At 38.1% G+C, this 19,961-nt stretch overlaps 1 protein-coding gene across 1 annotated transcript in view; it reads left to right on the forward strand.

The window, feature by feature from the left end:
- The window catches only part of VPS8 (VPS8 subunit of CORVET complex), a 300,882-nt gene that overhangs the window by 228,998 nt on the left and 51,923 nt on the right, over nucleotides 1–19,961 (forward strand). The window contains exon 45 of the mRNA XM_060150214.1: nucleotides 13,871–13,924. Within this exon, the coding sequence (XP_060006197.1) occupies nucleotides 13,871–13,924 (54 nt within the window). The remainder of the gene's footprint in view (nucleotides 1–13,870; nucleotides 13,925–19,961) is intronic.

Here is a 19,961-nt window from a genome sequence, read left to right on the forward strand (position 1 = left end):
CCCGCCTTCCCTTTGTGCTCTACAACCAAAAGAAAGAAACTCCTACTAGGGAATGTATCTACTATGTACATACAACTGTGCTATAGATTGGAATATTAGCTGAAGTTAATGGCAGAGAATGACAGTGTAAACTAATAAGAGCATTAGATAAATCTTATTAATTAAGTAATGAGTATTCTCATGAAGAAAGAACATAGGATGTCACAGGTCTTGGGCTCTAGAACTGACCTCTGCCTTACTACATGAGCTTGAGAAAGTAATTAACTCTCCCCTCCCTCCCTCTATCCCTTCCTTTCCACCAGGATGAAAACATAAATCTTTTTTAGTGTCTCATTGAGGCATGGTGAAAACAGTATGTAGATCTGTGCAGACCTACTAGAAAATGGACTTGAGGACACGGGGAGGGGGAAGGGTAAGCTGGGACAAAGTGAGAGAGTGGCATGGACATATACACACTACCAAATGTAAAGTAGATAGCTAGTGGGAAGCAGCCGCATAGCACAGGGAGATCAGCTCGGTGCTTTGTGACCACCTAGAGGGGTGGGATAGGTATGGTGCGAGGGAGGGAGACGCAGGAGGGAAGAGATATGGGGATATATGTATATGTATAGCTGATTCACTTTGTTATAAAGCAGAAACTAACACACCATTGTAAAGCAATTATACTCCAATAAAGATATTTAAATAAATAAATAAATATTTTTAAAGCAGCCATTAAAAAAAATCACTTTGACTAAATCCCAGATTTTTCACACTAGCACACAATGCCATTCATTTAATTTTTTTCAGTTTCTGTTTTTGTGTCTTCTACTCACAAGTTATAAGAAAGGATATATTAAAATTAACTTATGAATTAAAAAAACCAATCCATTGAAACAGACCCAGAAATGGCACATATGAAAGGATTAGTAGATAAGAACATTAAAACAGTTATTATAATTATATTGCATATGTTCAAGAAGCTAGAGGAAGGATTGAACATAAGAGCCAACCAAACATCTAGAGATTAAACCTACAGTGTATGAGATGAAGAACACAGTAGATGGGATTAACAGCATAAGGACATTGCAGAAGAAAGGATTAGTGAACTTGACTGTATAGCAATAGAAACTATCCCAAATCAAACACACACTGAAAAGAAATGAATGACTATGAACTACAGAACAACTTCAACTATCAAGATATACATGTAATTGGAGTTCTGCAAGAAGTAAGGGAAGGGATAGGACAGAAAAAGTATTTGAAGAAACTTAATACAGAGTTCCAATTCCAATAAGGGCAGGGCAGCCTGTATTGGACAACCCTTCTGCCAGTAACAATTATATAGACAAAGTATTGTTTAGAGAGCAACCAGAAGCAGGCAGAAACCTTAGAGAACACAAACCTTGAAATAAGGGAAGCAAACTAGAGGAGCTCTACATTTAGTGAGGTTTTTTTCCCTTTATCACACATTTCAGTTTGTCTTGGAGAACTGGGGGAAAAGAGCTTATAGTAGTATTCTTATTGGATGAAGAAACAGAGTTCAAGACTACCAAAGCAGTTGTAAATTGAGAGGCCATCTCAGAAGGAAGGGAGCCAGGGAGGAGGGAACCCTAAATTCTTTTTACAGGTTTCTAAGTTGCACATACACAAACAGTGCTTCAAGAAACCATGCAGAAAGTAGCATCAGGAGGACTAAAGCACTGAGCAGAGATATCAGCAAGTGCATAGTGCTGAATTTGAGTGCAAGCCCTGCCAAATTTGAGGGATTGATAAACATCTCAGGTTTTGTATTGAAACTGCAAAAGGACCATGCCTTATGCCTAAGCGCCACCCTAAGACTAAGGGCAAAAGTAAAATAAATCCTTTCTAACAAAGCCAAAGGCCAAGCTATTATAAGATCAGTAGGAAGAAGGAAAATATAACCTAAAATCAAGAGAAAAACATCAATAGAAGCAGATCTATGGATGACCTAGATATTGGAATTGGGAGTCAAGGACTTTAAAATAGAAATTATAAATAAGTTAAAGGATTTAGAGGACAAAGATCAGCGGAATGATTGGATACATAGGGAAATCTCAGCAGATAAATGGAAACTAAAATAAAATAAAACCAAATGTAAATTCTAGAGTTAAAAAAATAAGATGAAAATTTCATTAGATATCAACAGCATTTTTAACACTGAGACAAATGTTATCTGTAAATTTGGAGAGAGTTCAATAGAAATAATCCTAATAGAAGCACAGAGACTAAAAGGGTTGAAAATAAGTGAAGAGAGCTCTCAGTAACCTGTGAAATGATATCAAGAAGTCCTAACGTATGTATCACTGGTGAGGAGAGAGGGAGAAGTGGAGGGGGGACTGAAAATTTCCCACATTTGGTGAAAAACATTAACCCGTATGTCCAAAAACTCAGCAAACTGCTAGTGGCATAAGTACAAAGAAAACCACATTCAGACACATCTTGGTCAAACTGCCAAAACCAAAGATAAAGAGGAAATCTTAAAAGCAGCCAAAGAAAAGACAATAATAAGAATGATGACTGATTTCTCATAAAAAGGGGGTGGGGAGGATAAGCCAAGTGACAATAAATGGCATCTTTAAATACTAAAGAATGGTAATACGGTGCTTATATTGTATGTTACATAACATTCCCAGTGGGGTCTAGGGCAACATCCCATAATCAAATGCTTACGTGGGATAAATAAAGACTATAAATAGCCTCACTTCAGGTCAGGTTTTGCTGTCAGATAACTTTTGGTGCCAAAAGTTTTTAAAAAGTACTTTTGATTTCAGAGCTTTTTGGATTTTAGAAATATAATAAAAGGATTTGTGGATATATTTTACTTGTCAGGAGGAGAACTGGCAATATATATTTATAAATGTCTACACTCTTAGAAGTGGGACTTAGAAGAATCTGTGCAATGAAAGTAACACATGAAGAGTGTATACCGAGTGTTACACAAGGATGTTTATGACAGCGTTTTTTAAATAATTTAAAAAATTGAAAACAACCTAAATGTCCCAATACTTTCCTAATACTTGGTTAAATTAGTTATGTTGTATGTATGCAATGAATGCACTGCTTTATAGCCATGAAAAAGCATGTTGTCAGAGAACATGGATATGGTGAAATAAACTCAATATGTTACATGAAAAGATCACAAAGCTGTGTGATTCCAAATGTTAGTAGTAGTTATTGCTGTGTGGTTGGATTGTCATTTTTATTTGCTTTATTTTGCTCTTTTGTATTTCTTTTTTTTTCAACATCTTTATTGGAGTATAATTGCTTTACAATGGTGTGTTAGTTTCTGCTTTATAACAAAGTGAATCAGTTAAACATATACATATGTTCCCATATCTCTTCTTCATTCATGAACAGTATTCCTTTGGTAATCAGAAAAATCAAGGCTTGTTTTTAAAAAAGCAAGGTGATAAGGAAGATATTCCTATTGCTATCAAACTTCAGATCAGATTGCTTCTCTAAGTTAGGAATCATTTTATTAACAAAGATCACAAAAGTTTAGCATTATTAAGGCCTTGGCTTAATATATCATCTATATCCCCAGATCTAGTGTTCTGCACACCTGGATTTAAAGTGTCTTTTAAGCTGCATTGCCTGAGGCATTTCCAGAAGGAATCCTTTTAAACAAAAAATAAGACCATTCGTAAGTGATGCTGAACCATTTCTGTTGCCACTTCAAACACTCTCTGACTTAATCTCCAGAGAACAGCTTTCTCAGATAAATTGTCCAGCACCACGTCTAGTTTTTGGCTTGTTTTAAAAAGTCTGTAGATCTTTTTATGAGTTCATTTTTTTAAGCTTAAATATCTACTTTGCTTTGAAATCTATTTTCTCCCTTTTCAAAAAGAGCATACCAGGAGTTAAAATTGGATCACATTCAGCAAACTACATCATACAGCTGGAGTAAATTCCAGAGTATTAATGTCATTGTATGTTAAAGGAAAGACTTTCAAGTCTAATTTTTGCAGACCTGCTAAATCTTAAAGGACAGTCTGTATAGCCAGCAGTTTTGATCCCAGAGCTGAGGTATGTTTTCTAAAGTTATTCTGAAAGTCAGAGGGGAAAGGCGTAAAAGACTGCAACATGGTCCTGTTTGAATAGATTGATGCCACAGTGATAGGAAATGTCTTTATCATTATATACTGTAGGCTGTTAGAATTAAACTGTTAGAATTGGAACAGCCTTGAGAACTTGAGGCCAGTAGCTCTCCCAGTACTCATATCTCGTCTATTTCATTGTAGATAGATAGTATCTAATATCTATTGAACTACATGTAATAATTATTTTTCCTTATAAGTTAATAAGTAGATATTCTGATTTCATATCTTAGTCTCTGTGTACTTAATATTTGCTAGAATTTACTGCTGAAACCATGTGAACTTGGAGTTTTCTTTGTGGGAAAGTTTGATAAAAAACTCAATTTCTTTAATAAATACAGGGCTATTCATATTTTCTTTTTGATCTTGGGTCCATTTTTATAAGTAGTTTTTAAGGAAGTATGCTTTTCATTTATCTAATTTATTGGCATAAAATTATTCTTAATAGGCTCCTATTGACTTTTTTTCTTTCTTTTTTTTAAAGCTCTTTATTGGAGTATAATTGCTTTACAATGGTGTGTTAGTTTCTGCTGTAAAACAAAGTGAATCAGCTATACATATACGTATATCCCCATATACCCTCCCTCTTGCATCTCCCTCCCACCCTCGCTATCCCACCCCTCTAGGTGGTCACAAAGCACCAAACTGATCTCCTTGTGCTATGCGGCTGCTTCCTACTAGCTATCTGTTTTACATTTGGCAGTGTATATATGTTCAATGCCACTCCTCTCACTCCATCCCAGCTTACCCTTCCCCCCTCCCCATGTCCTCAAGTCCATTCTCTACGTCTGCGTCTTTATTCCTGTCTTGCCCCTAGGTTCTTCAGAAACTATTTTTTTCTTAGATTCCATATATATGTGTCAGCATATGGTATTTATTTTTCTCTTTCTGACTTACCACACTCCGCATGACAGACTCTAGGTCCATCCATCTCACTACAAATAACTTAATTTTGTTTCTTTTTATGGCTGAGTAATATTCCATTGTATATATGTGCCACATCTTTGTAATCCATTCATCTGTCAGTGGACATTTAAATTGGTTCCATGTCCTGGCTATTGTAAATAGTGCTGCAATGAACACTGGGGTGCATGTCTCTTTTATTAAATTATTATTATTTAACTTCTTTATTGGACTGTAATTGTTCTACAGTGGTGTGTTAGTTTCTGCTTTATAACGAAGTGAATCAGCTATACATATACATATATCCCCATATCCCCTCCCTCTTGCATCTCCCTCCCACCCTTCCTATCCCACCCGTCTAGGTGGTCACAAAGCACTGAGCTGATCTCCCTGTGCTATGCGGCTGCTTCCCACTAGCTATCTGTTTTACATTTGGTAGTATATATATGACCATGCCACTCTCTCACTTCATTCCAGCTTACCCTTCCCCTCCCCTTGTCCTCAAGTCCATTCTCTAGTAGGTCACATCTTTATTCCCTTCCTGCCCTTAGGTTCTCATGACCATTTTTTTTTCTTAGATTCCATATATATGTGTTAGCATACGGTATTTGTTTTTCTCTTTCTGACTTACTTCACTCTGTATGACAGACTCTAGGTCCATCCACCTCACTACAAATAACTCAATTTCGTTTCTTTTTATGGCTGAGTAATATTCCACTGTATATATGTGCCACATCTTCTTTATCCATTCGTCTCTCGATGGACACTTAGGTTGCTTCCATGTCCTGGCTATTGTAAATAGAGCTGCAGTGAACATTGTGGTACAAGACTCTTTTTGAATTATGGTTTTCTCAGGGTATATGCCCAGTAGTGGGATTGCTGGGTCGTATGGTAGTTCTATTTTTAGTTTTTTAAGGAACCTCCATACTGTTCTCCATAGTGGCTATATCAATTTACATTCTCACCAACAGTGCAAGAGGGTTGCCTTTTCTCCACACCCTCTCCAGCATTTATTGTCTGTGCCTTTTTTGATGATGGCCATTCAGACTGGTGTGAGATGATATCTCATTGTAGTTTTGATTTGCATTTCTCTAATGATTAATGATTTTGAGCATTCTTTCATGTGTTTGTTGGCAATCTGTATATCTTCTTTGGAGAAATCTCTGTTTAGGTCTTCAGCTCATTTTTGGATTGGGATGTTTGTTTTCTTGATATAGAGGTGCATGAGCTGCCTGTAAATTTTGGAGATTCATCCTTTGTCAGTTGCTGCATTTGCAAATATTTTTTCCCATTCTGAGGGTTGTCTTTTTGTCTTATTTATGCTTTTCTTTGCTGTGCAAAAGCTTTTAAGTTTCATTAGGTCCCATATGTTTATTTTTGTTTTTATTTGCATGTCTCTAGGAGGTGGGTCCAAAAGGATCCTGCTGTGATTTATGTCATAGAGTGTTCTGCCTGTGTTTTCCTCTAAGAGTTTCATAGTGTCTGGCCTTATATTTAGGTCTTTAATCCATTTTGAGTTTATTTTTGTGTATGGTGTTAGGGAGTGTTCCAATTTCATATTTTTACATGTAGCTGTCCAGTTTTCCCAGTACCACTTATTGAAGAGGCTGTCTTTTCTCCATTATGTATTCTTGCCTCCTTTATCAAAGATAATGTGACCATATGTGCGTGGGTTAATCTCTGGGCTTTCTATCCTGTTCCATTGATCTGTCTTTCTGTTTTTGTGCCAGAACCATACTGTCTTGATTACTGTAGCTTCGTAGTATAGTCTGAAGTCAGGGAACCTGATTGCTCCAGCTCTGTTTTTCTTTCTCAAGATCACTTTGTCTATTCGGGGTCCTTTGTGTTTTCATACAAATTGTGAAATTTTTTGTTCTAGTTCTGTGAAAAATGCCAGTGATAGTTTGATAGGGATTGCATTGAATCTGTAGATTGCTTTGGATAATAGAGTCATTTTCACAATGTTGATTCTTCCAATCCAAGAACATGGTATATCTCTCCATCTATTTGTATCATCTCTATTTTTTTTCATCAGTGTCATAGTTTTCTGCATACAGGTGTTTTGTCTCCTTAGGTAGGTTCATTCCTAGGTATTTTATTCTTTTTGTTGTAGTGGTAAATGGGAATGTTTCCTTAATTTCACATTCAGATTTTTCATCATTAGTGTATAGGAGTGCAAGAGATTTCTGTGCATTAATTTTTCTACTTTACCAAATTCATTGATTAGCTCTAGTAGTTTTCTGGTGGCATCTTTAGGATTCTCTATGTATAGTATCATGTCATCTGCAGACAGTGACAGCTTTACTTCTTTTCTGATTTGGATTCCTTTTATTTCTGTTTCTCTCTGATTGCTGTGGCTAAAACTTACAAAACAATGTTGAATAATAATGGTGAGAGTGGGCAGCCAAGTCTTGTTCCTGATCTTCGTGGAAATGCTTTCAGTTTTTCACCATTGAGGCCGCTGTTGGCTGTGGGTTTGTCATATATGGCCTTTATTATGTTGAGGTAACTTCCCTCTATGCCTACTTACTGGAGGGTTTTTATTATAAATCGGTGTTGAATTTTGTCAAAAGCTTTTTCTGCATCTCTTGAGATGATCATATGGTATTTGCTCAGTTTGTTAATATGGTGTATCACATTGATTGATTTGCGTATAATGAAGAATCCTTGCATTCCCGGAATAAACCCCACTTGATCATCGTGTATGATCCTTTTAATGTGCTGTTGGATTCTGTTTGCTAGTATTTGTTGAGGGGTTTTGCATCTGTGTTCATCAGTGATATTGGTCTGTAGTTTTCTTTCTTTGTGACATCTTTGGTTTTGGTATCAGGGTGATGGTGGCCTCATAGAATGAGTTTGGGAGTGTTCCTCCCTATGCTATATTTTGGAAGAGTTTGAGAAGGATAGGTGTTAGCTCTTCTCTAAATGTTTGATAGAATTCGCCTGTGAAACCATCTGGTCCTGAGCTTTTGTTTGTTGGAAGATTTTTAATCACAGTTTCAATTTCAATGCTTGTGATTGGTCTGTTCATATTTTCTATTTCTTCCTGGTTCAGTCTCAGAAGGTTGTGCTTTTCTAAGAATTTGTTCATATCTTCCAGGTTGTCCATTTTATTGGCATGTAGTTGCTTGTAGTAATCTTTCATGATCCTTTGTATTTCTGCAGTGTCAGTTGTTACTTCTCCTTTTTCTTTTTTTTTCTTTTTTTTTTTTGCGGTCCGCGGGCCTCTCACTGTTGCGACCTCTCCCGCTGTGGAGCACAGGCTCCGGACACGCAGGCTCAGCAGCCATGGCCCACGGGCCCAGCCGCTCAGCTGCATGTGGGATCTTCCTGGAACGGGGCATGAACTCGTGTCCCCTGCATCGGCAGGCAGACTCCCAACCACTGCGCCACCAGGGAAGCCCTATGGGTGTTTTTAAAAAGGATCAATTTCCTTTTGATTTCTTCTTTGATCCAAGTGTTATTTCGAAGTGTGTAAGTTCCTAAATATTTGAGAATTTTTCCAGAAATCTTTCTGTTATTGATATCTAATTTATTTCTATTATAGTCAGAGAACATTCTTTGTGTGACTTGAATTCTTCAAAATTAATTAAAAATTGTTATTGACAGAAGATAATATATGTTGGTAAATGGTCCAGGTATACCTCATTTAATTGTGCTTTTCTTTATTGCACTTTTCAGATATTGCTTTTTTTTTTTACAAATTGAAGGTTTGTGGCAACCTTGCATCAAGCGAGTCTTTTGGCACCATTTTTCCAACAGCATTTGCTTATTTTGCATCTCTGTGCCACATTTCGGTTATTCTCGCAGTATTTCAAACTTTTTATTATTATTTACATGGTGATCTGTGATCAGTGATCTTTGATGTTACTATTGTAATTGTTTTGGGTGCCACAAACTGCACTCACGTAAGATGGCAAACTTAATCTATAAATGTGTGTGTTCTGACTGTTCCACCTACCAGCTGTTCCCCTGTCTCTTTCCCTCTCCTTGGGCCTCCTTATACCCTGAGCAACAATAATTTTGAAGTTAGGCCAGTTGATAACCTTACAGTGGCCTCTAAGTGTTCAAGTGAAAGGAAGAGTCACACATCTCTCACTTTAAATCAGAAGCTAGAAATGATTAAGCTTAGTGAGAAAGTTTTGTCAAAAGCCAAGATGGGTCAGAAGCTAGGCCTCTTGTGCCAAACAGTTATCCAGGTTGTGAATGAAAAGTAATAGTTCTTAAAGGAAATTAAAAGCGCTACTTCAGTGAACATACAAATGATAAGAAAGCAAAATAGCCTTATGGTTCATGTGGAGAAAGTTTTAGTGGTCTGGATAGAAGATCAAATCAGCCATAAAATTCCCTTAAGCCAAAGCTTAATCCAGAGCAAGGTCCTAGTTGTCTTCAATTCTGTGAAGGCTGAGAGAGGTGAGGAACCTGAAGTAGAAAAGTTTGAACTTAGCAGAGGCTGGTTCATGAAGTGTAAGGAAGGAAGCCATAATGTAAGAGTGTAAGGTGAAGCAGAAAGTGCTGGTGTAGAAGCAGCAGCAAGTTATTCAGAAGATCTAGCTGAGATAATTTTTCAACATAGACAGAAACAGCCTTAATATTAGAAGAAGATGACTTGCCTTCTAGGACTTTCATAGCTAGAAAGGAGAAGTCAGTGCCTAGCTTCAAAGGACAGGCTGACTCTCTTCTTAGGGTCTAATGCAGCTGGTGACTTTAAGATGAAGCCAATGCTCATTTACCATTCCAAAAATCCTGGGGCCCTTAAGAATGATGCTAAATCTGCTCTGCCTGTGTTCTGTAAATGGAACAAATCCTGGATGGCAGCACATCTGCTTACAACATGGTTCACTGAATATTTTAAGCCCATTGTTGAGACATACTGCTCAGAAAAAGTTTCCTTTGAAAAATATTACTGCTCACTGACAATGCACCTGGTCACCTAAGGACTCTGATGGAGCTGTACAACAAGATGAATGTTGTTTTCATGCCTGCTAATACAATATCCATTCTGCAGCCCATGGATCAAGGAGTAATTTTGACTTTTAAGTCTCATTATGCAAGAAATACATTTCATAAGGCTATTGCCGCCAAAGGTAGTGATTCCACTGATGGATCTAAGAAAAGTCAATTGAAAACATTCTGGAAAGGATGCACCATTCTAGATGCCATTAAGAACATTGGTGATTTATGGGAAGAGGTTAAAATATCAACATTAACTGGAGTTGGGAAGAAGTTGATTCCAGCCCTCATGGATAACTTGGAGGGGTTGAAGACTTCAGTGGAGGAAGTAACTGCAGACGTGGTGGAAATAGCAAGAGAAGTAGAAGTGAAGCCTGAAGATGTGACTGAGTTGCTGCAATCTCATGATAAAACTTGAACAGATGAGGAGTTGCTTCTTATGAATGAACAAAGAAAGTGGTTTCTTGAGGTGGAATCTACTCCTGATGAAATGCTGTGAAGATTGTTGAAATGACAACAAAGGATTTATATTACATAAACATATAAAGCAGCAGCAAGGTTTGAGGGGATTGACTCCAATTTTGAAAGAAGCTTTACTGTAAATGCTGTCAAACAGCATTGCGTGTTACAGAGAAATCGCTCGTGAAAGGAAGAGTCAGTCGATGTGGCAAACTTCATCGTTGCCTAATTTTAAGAAACTGCCATGGCCACCCCAGCCTTCAGCAGCCACCACCTGATCAGTCAGCGGCCATCACCATGGAGGCAAGACCCTCTACCAGCCAAAAAATTATGACTAGGGGCTTCCCTGGTGGCGCAGTGGTTGAGAGTCCGCCTGCCGATGCAGGGGACACGGGTTCGTGCCCCGGTCCGGGAAGATCCCACATGCCGCGGAGCGGCTGGGCCCGTGAGCCATGGCCGCTGAGCCTGCGCGTCCAGAGCCTGTGCTCCGGAATGGGAGAGGCCACAACAGTGAGAGGTCCGCGTACCGGAAAAAAAAAAAAATTATGACTTGCTGAAGGCTTACATGATGGTTAGTACTTTATAGCGATAATGTATTTTTAATTAAGGTATGTACATTGTTTCTTTAGACACAGTGCTCTTTAATAGACTACAGTATAGTGTAAACAACATTTTTTTTTTTTTTTTGCGGTACGCGGGCCTCTCACCGCTGTGGCCTCTCCCGCCGCGGAGCACAGGCTCCAGACGCGCAGGCCCAGCGGCCACGGCCCATGGGCCCAGCCGCTCCGCGGCATGTGGGATCCCTCCTGGACCGGGGCACGAACCCACGTCCCCTGCATCGGTAGGCGGACTCTCAACCACTGCGCCACCAGGGAAGCCCTGTAAACAACTTTTATATACATCGGGAAACCAGAAAGTTTGTGTGACTTGCTTTATTGCAGTATTCACTTTAATGCAGTGGTCTAGAACTGAATTCGTAATATCTCTGAGGTATACCTGTACTTGAAAAGAATATGTATGTATTCTGCCTTTGTTGGGTGGAGGGTTCTGTCAATGTCCCTATTCTATATCCTTCCTTTTTTAGTTTTTAAATTGAGATGTAATTGATATATGATATTGTGTAGTTTGAGGTGTTCCATGTGTTGGTTTGATACATTTATGTATTGCAGTATGATTACCACGATAACCTTAGCTAACACCTTTATCATGTCAATAATTATCGTTTCTTTTTTTGGGTAGAGAACAGTGAAGATCTAGTCTCTTAGCAACTTTGAAGTTTATGATACAATATTGTTAACTATGATCACTATCTTGTGCCTTACATCTTCAGAACTTATTTCTCTACTAGTTGAAACGTTATACCCTTAAACAGCATCCCCCCAACTACCCCCACCTCGCAGCCCCTGGTAACCACCATCTACTCTGTTTTTATGAGTTCAGTTTTTCTAAATTCCACATATGAGTGCTGTCATACAGCATTTGTCCTTCTCTGTCTGATTTCTCTCACTTAGCATCCTTGAGGATGCCCTCAAGGTCCATCCGTGTTGTTGCCTATGGCAAGATTTCCTTCTTTTATGGCTGAATAATATTTCTGTGTGTGTGTGTGTGTCTGTGTATATATTATCACATCTTCTTTATCTGTTCAACTTCTGATGGATGCTTAGGTCGTTTCCATATCTTGGCTATGGTAAATAATGCTGCTCTGAACACTGGTGGGCAGATGTCTCTTCAAGATACTGATTTCAATTCCTTCTGGTATATACCCAGCTGTGGGATTGCTGGATGATACGGTAGTTAAGTTTGTAAATTTTTTGAGGAACCGCCATACTGTACCCATCTACATTCCCACCAACAATGTGTAAGATTTCCCTTTCTCTACATCCTCACCGTTTGTTATCTCTTGTCTTTTTTTTATAAAAGCCATCCTAACTGGTGTGAGGTGATACCTCATTGTAGTTGTGATTTGCCTTTCCCTGATAAGTGATGTTGAGCATCTTTTCATGTACCTGTTATTCTTTTGTATATCTTCTTTGGAAAAATGTCTGTTCAGATCCTTTGCCCATTTTTTAAATTGAGTATATCCTTCCTAATCTTCATATTTGTTCTCTCATTTATTGAGAGAGATATGGAAATCTCTGACTGTAAAATCTATTTCCCCTTGCATTTCTATCAGTTTTTATTTTATGTACTTTTTAAAATTACTATTTATTGGAGTATAGTTGCTTTACAATGTTGTGTTAGTTTCTTCTGTACATCAAAGTGAATCAGTTATATGTATACATATATCCCCTCTTTTTTGGATTTCCTTCCCATTTAGTTCACCACAGATAATTGAGTAGAGTTCCCTGTACTATACAGTAGGTTCTCATTCGTTATCTGTTCTATACATAGTAGTGTATATATGTCAATCCCAATCTCCCAATTCATCCCACTCCCTCCTTCCCCCCTTGGCATCCGTAAGTTTGTTCTCTACATCTGTGTCTCTATTTCTGCTTTGCAAATAAGTTCACCTGTACCATTTTCTAGATTCCACATATGAGCGATCTTATACGGTATTTGTTTTTCTCTTTCTGACTTACTTCACTCTGTATGACAGTCTCTAGGTCCATCCACGTCTCTGCAAATGGCACAATTTCGTTCCTTTTTATGGCTGAGTAATATATGTATCACATCTTGTTTATCCATTCCTCTGTTGATGGACACTTAGGTTTAAGCTATTAGATGTGTAGACATTTAGGATTGTTACGTCCTCCTGATGAATTGATTCCTTTATCGTTATGCAATAATATATCCCTGGCAATAGTCTTTGCTCTGAAATCTAGTACTATCATGGTATATTTTTCCAATCTTTTTGCTTTTGTGCCTTTATATTTAAAGTATGTTTCCTGCAGGCAGCATGTAGTTGGGTCTTGCTCTTTTATCTGACAGTCTCTTTCAACCTTTCCTGTATTTGAAGATCTTACTATATCATCAGTCTTCTCTTCTTAGGACTAAACATCCTTTTATTATGGCTTGGCTGATACTTTTTCTAAATCCTTCTATTATTATCAAACACTTGTGCATGTTTTGCTTAAAAGGGACATTAGATCAGAAGGGATACTCTGAGTTGGTCTCTGCAAGACGTGCTACTACATATCACGTCAGTTGATTTCCATTGTCCACAGAGATCTGTGTCTATTAGGTTCCTCACCACTTGGCTAAAACCAATTTGGACCATCTTTTCTACTTTTCTTACCCTAATCACATTTTTATCTTGTCTAACTACTGACTTTTTGATCTCCAGAGAAACTTCAAAGGGACTTAACAAAAAATCTATTCATTGTTCCCCTGAAAATGTCTGTTTTATCTCAATTACATGAGTTCTAGTTGAATTATTTTAAGCATGGGTCAAATAAAGCTAGACTATAACTAAGAAGATATCAAAAGGTTTGCTTTTTTTTTTTTTTTTTTTTTAGGTAAAAATGTCCCCATCCTGTCATCCATCCAAAGGGGATCCTGCTGTTAAGAAGGTAAGTTTTAACGGCAAAAAGCCGACTTCCTCCTTCTGTGTATTTATTCTCCTCTGTTGAACCATGTTCTCAAAATGAGTGATTTTAAATCATTTTAATGCGTCAAAGTTTCTTTCTGATTGGATGCCTTAAAGAGGTGTCACCAGGACTTGTTGGCTCTTCCAGAGAAGCCAAATGGGGGTTTGGGTCTAGTATCAGTCTCCTGACAACTAGGGACTTTCATTGTTCTAGAATTCCCACCCTCTCTACCAGATGGGCATCCTGGTATCAGTGAGTGGTAGCAGATGAAAGATATTTTAAGGATGAAAGGTACATAGTTTTTCTTAACAATGTACTTTCCTTCCAGATAGCTGTTCCTAAAGAAAACTGGTCTGAGGTATTAACATTTCAGCACATGCCAGCTAAGTAAGACCTCAATAAATACTTGTGTGATAGAACTCTTATCTAGGCCATTTCAACCCTTGAATGTGAACTCTGTGGCACAGATAGGTTGTTTGTCTTTGAAGTAATTCTCAGATAATGTCGAAAGGACCACTAAAATCCTTTTCTTTATCCAACTGCAACAGTGCAGTTGAAATATAGCAAACAGATTGACATTTTTGCTATGTTTTCTCTTACCATTTTTATTTCTCTGATAGTTGACTTGTCCCTGGTTGTAGGTGTGCTTTCCTTGCTCTTTTTTATGATTTCAGCCAGCATCCGTGTCGGGGAAGGATTGTAGAACAAAAATAACACCTTGCTGGCTCTGTTGACTAACAGCAGGTTCTAGCTTCAAAGCGGTGTGCCAAAAATGGATGCCTTTTCTCTGCCTTCAGAATCCCCTTTTCAAAGGAAAAAAAGAATAGAAACGAAATATGTTGTCTGAAAAGCCTTATAACGTGCTGCACGTGAAACCCTCTTTCACTCTTGTCAAGACAGCAAGGGCAGGCGAGACCACAGTGGTGATTGTTGCCGCTCAGAACCATCACACCGTAACATGAGGAGCTGGAAAGGGTGTCAGCCACTTAGTCGCACTCAGTAAGCAAAGGAGGAAACTGGAATCCAGAGGGAAATTTTTTACCTCTCTCAAATGTTCCATGGGACACACTTCTACCATAGAGGTTAAAAACACGTGCTTTGGATTCAGTGATTGACTCATCTACTTTATCTGAATAACCTTGAGTAAGTCAGCCTCTCTGTTTCCTCCTCTGTAAAGTGATGATGCTCCTCTCAGAATTGCCCTAAAGATTAAATGAGAAACAATTTAAGTGCCCGACGCTGTGTTTGACACATATTAAGTACTCAGTAAATTATAACACAAGTACTCAGCTGTTACTGAAACTAGTATTAAAACACAAGTCTCCCAACTCCTAGTCAGATGTCCTTTCATCTGTCCTTTATTATGCTACTTATATACTATTGTCCATTCAGCAAGTATTTCTTTATACTAGATAGTGAGCTAAGAAGCAGACTACAGAGATTAAAAATACAATCCCTGTTCTCAAGGACCTCAGCATTTAATTGGAAAGGTAGACAGGTTGCACTGACAGTTACCAGACTACTTGACACGTGCCATGCAGGGTGCACAGGGTGCTGCAAGAGTGTGCGGGAGAGGCCCGGTTTTGAAATGACTAAGATCCTTTAGTACAACTCTTACATTCTTTATGGTAAAGAGTCCAGTGAAGAAACTTGAGAAATGGTTAGCTGCTCCCCTACAACTTTGTGACTAGATTGTAATGAAAGCAAATCCTACCATACTTAAAGACATTTATTAAATTAAGATCACAAAAACATTTTATCCAGTCGACATATCATGAATACCTTTTATTTTAGCAATGAGGGTCCATTTCTAATATTTACCATTCTTATTAATAAGACATTGATTTCACCAATGGAAAATTTTTCTGCTGTCTTTTGAGCTAATGAGCAAAGTCTTAGGTGTTGGTCAATATATGAACAGCTTTTAGGAGCTGCCTTTGGAAGTTCATGTGAGCTGCAGTTTCTGAAATGTGGATTCTTGTTTAGAGCCACTGACCACCCCTGACTTGAAGCCTAAACTTAATAGCACATACTTAATATTGCACTGTTTATGGTGTGTAGAATAACTTTAAAATATATATCATAACAGGTGCCTCTCCCAAACTAAGAGGTCAAGGAAGGCTTCCCAGTAGAGGTAAAGCTTGATCTAGCCTGGAAACACAAGGCAAAAGGTATTCCAGGCAGACATGGGTGAGCTAGGAAATGGAGGATGTTCTGTTTGTCTTTAAGTATGGGATCTTGCAGAAGCCTGGTGAAGTAAACGGGAGTCCAGATCACAGAGCCCCAGTCTGTGAGGTTTGCTTTTTATCTCAAGGGTAAGTGTTTCCATCAAACATGAGGCAGAAAGACCAATTAGAAGAAAAACGGTCCTAAGCCTATGCTATGTTAATAGAATGAGGAGGTGAGATAGATTCAAGTCTTAGCCTTTTTATTCTCCCCACAGACCTTTTTGACACCGTGAGTTAGGTGTCCTTCCCTTTTTGAGTTCTCAGAATACCCTGAACTAGTCCTTACAAACATACTTATCTGGCTGTGTTGAAATTGCCTCTTTGCTTATATGTGTCCCCCATTAGACTCTCTGCCTCATAAGGGCAGGGCCCGTAGCAGTTCTGTTTCCTGTTGTCTATCTAAGTGTAGAACAAAGTATGCAGTCATTCAGTACTTGTTGCATGAACGAGAGAGACATGGAAGAGATTCCGTAGGACTTCGTAGTTGTTTATGGGAAGTGAGGAGAAAAAAGAAGTTTCTGCTGAATAACTGGAGAAAGAACAAATGAAGCATCATTGCTGTTCTGGGCTTGTATTCCCAGCATGGTCAGTTCCTTACTGTTTAAGCTCTATCAGCAGTACTCCAAGTGAGACCAGTGTGAAGCTCAGCACCTCATTGTTACTTCCCTAGTTGGATATGTATATTTGTGTGTATGTGTTTGTGTGTGCATATATATATGCATCTACATATATATTCTGGTTGTCATCCTGGAGCTACAGTCCCTCTTCCCAAAGTTGCACTGACAGATGGGAGCACCAAGAGTGTCTGTTGAACAGTGTGACTGCCAAAGTGACATGTGTAAGAAACACAAAAGAGCAGCAGTGTTCTTGATTTAAGCCAAAGATTCTCTGTTGACCAATAACTGAAGACAGTGTTCAGTGACTCTACTGCATATTGGCCCTGCAAAGAGCTCTGCTCAAGTGCTGACGAGTCAGGAGCCATGTTCTGCAGGTCCTGCTAGCTCGGGATATGCGGCTCATGTAGAAGTCACTCTCCTATTCTGCTACCATGTCAGGACCTGGCAGACTCCATGAGCATTTTGTGTTTGTGATATTCTTTCAGAAAGCTCTGGATTAGAAATACTTATCATACGTAATAATATATCTATAGCATTTAAAATTTGTATATCATATTTATCTTTTGTATATAAAATTTCTTCTTAATGGGCTCTAACTGATAACTTCAATTAAAAAGTAGGAAGACACATATGCTTCCCTAGGACTTCTTCAGTGTTTGATCATAGATAACTAGAAATTAGAAGCATTTTCCTTAGATAGAAATTGTCCTAAAGTCCATTGCACTAAACTCCCTAGCATAGATCCAAATAGGAGGTGCTGAAGTGTTTGAGGTGGATTAAAGGAGTTTAGAGGGTTAGTTGAAGGCAGCATCAAAAACATCTCAGCTATGATGCAGCACTTCTTGACTACTGTAGAAACACCAGCCAGGAACTTGTGTGGCAAAGTTGGCATTGTTACATGCATAATAATCAGAGAAAGCAGTTTTGTCTTATTCTTGATCACAAAAGCATGGTTACACTCTGAGCCATCCCCTGTTTTAGATGAACCTTCTCTGCTGTTGTGTTTGTGGAAGCCTAAGGGGCCGGGTGTTCTGGCTGGTAGAATCCAATATAAGGGGTACAGTTAATGTTCTTCTCAGAATGACTTCTTCCAGTTAGGGAGAAGGTACTGGGAGTGGCATAGTGGGAAGCCTTTCTAATAGTTCTGGGTAATTCAGTAAATATTCAACAAGCCTCTAAGGTGCCAGGACTTGGAGGAACAAAGGTCAGTGAAAAATAGTTCTTGCAGAAGGAAAAGACCTACAAAAACAAACCCAAAACAATGAAGAAAATGGTAATAGGAACATAAATATCAATAATTATCTTAAGTGTAAATGGATTAAATGCTCCAAACAAAAGACATAGACTGGCTGAATGGATACAAAAACAAGACCCATATATATGCTGTCTAGAAGAGACTCACTTCAGACCTAGGGACACATACAGACTGAAAGTAAGGGGATGGAAAAAGATATTCCATGCAAATGGAAATCAAAAGAAACCTGGAGTAGCAATTCTTATATCAGACAAAATAGACTTTAAAATAAAGACTATTACAAGAGACAAAGAAGGACACTACATAATGATCAAAGGATCAATCCAAGAAGAAGACATAACAATTGTAAATATTTATGCACCCAACATAGGAGCACCTCAATACATCAGGCAAATGCTAACAGCCATAAAAGGGGAAATCAACACTAACACATTCATAGTAGGGGACTTTAACACCCCACTTTCACCAATGGACAGATCATCCAAAATGAAAATAAATAGGGAAACACAAGCTTTAAATGACACATTAAACAAGATGGACTTAATTAATATTTATAGGACATTCCATCCAAAAACAACAGAATACAGTTTCTTCTCAAGCGCTCATGGAATATTCTCCATGCCAGATCACATATTGGGTCACAAATCAAGCCTCGGTAAATTTAAGAAAATTGACATCATATCAAGTATCTTTTCCAACCACAACGCTGTGAGACTAGATATCAGTTACAGGAAAAAACTGTAAAAAATACAAACACATGGAGGCTAAACAATCCACTATTAAATAACCAAGATATCACTGAAGAAATCAAAGAGGAAATAAAAAAATACCTAGAAACAAATGACATTGAAAACACGATGACCCAAAACCTATGGGATGCAGCAAAAGCTTTTCTAAGAGGGAAGTTTATAGCAATACAATCCTACCTCAGGAAACAAGAAAAGTCTCAAATAAATGACCTAACCTTACACCTAAAGCAATTAGAGAAAGAACAACAACAACAAAAAAAACCCAAGTTAGCAGAAGGAAAGAAATCATAAAGATCAGATCAGAAATAAATGAAAGAGAAATGATAGCAAAGATCAATAAAACTAGAAGTTGGTTCTTTGAGAAGATAAACAAAATTGATAAACCATTAGCCAGACTCATCAAGAAAAAAAGGGAGAAGATTCAAATCAACAGAATTAGAAATGAAAGAGGAGAACTAACAACTGACACTGCAGAAATACAAAGGATCATGAGAGATTACTACAAGCAACTATATGCCAATAAAATGGACAACATGGAAGAAATGGGCAAATTCTTAGCAAAGTACAACCTTCCGAGTCTGAACCAGGAAGAAATAGAAAATATAAACAGACCAGTCACAAGCACTGAAATTGAAACTGTGATTAAAAATCTTCCAACAAACAAAAGCCAGGACCAGATGGTTTCACAGGTGAACGCTATCTAACATTTAGAGAAGAGCTAACACCTATCCTTCTCAAGCTCTTCCAAAAAATTTCACAATTTGTATGGAAACACAAAAGACCCCGAATAGCCAAAGCAGTCTTGAGAAAGAAAAATGGAATTGGAGCAATCAGGCTCCCTGACATTGGACTACACTACAAAGCTACAGTAATCAAGACAGTATGGTACTGGCACAAAAACAGAAATATAGATCAATGGAACAGGATTGAAATCCCAGAGATAAACCTATGCACCTGTGGTCACCTTATCTTTGATAAAGGAGGCAAGAATATACAATGGAGAAAAGACAGCCTCTTCAATAAGTAGTGCTGGGAAAACTGGACAGGTACATATAAGTGAATGAAATTAGAACACTCCCAAACTCATACACAAAAATAAACTTGATATAGATTAAAGACCTAAATGTAAGACCAGACACTGTAAAACTCTTAGAGGAAAACATAGGCAGA

This window comes from Lagenorhynchus albirostris, chromosome 5 (assembly GCF_949774975.1).
Source record: "Lagenorhynchus albirostris chromosome 5, mLagAlb1.1, whole genome shotgun sequence".
NCBI classification, from domain to species: Eukaryota; Metazoa; Chordata; class Mammalia; order Artiodactyla; family Delphinidae; genus Lagenorhynchus; species Lagenorhynchus albirostris.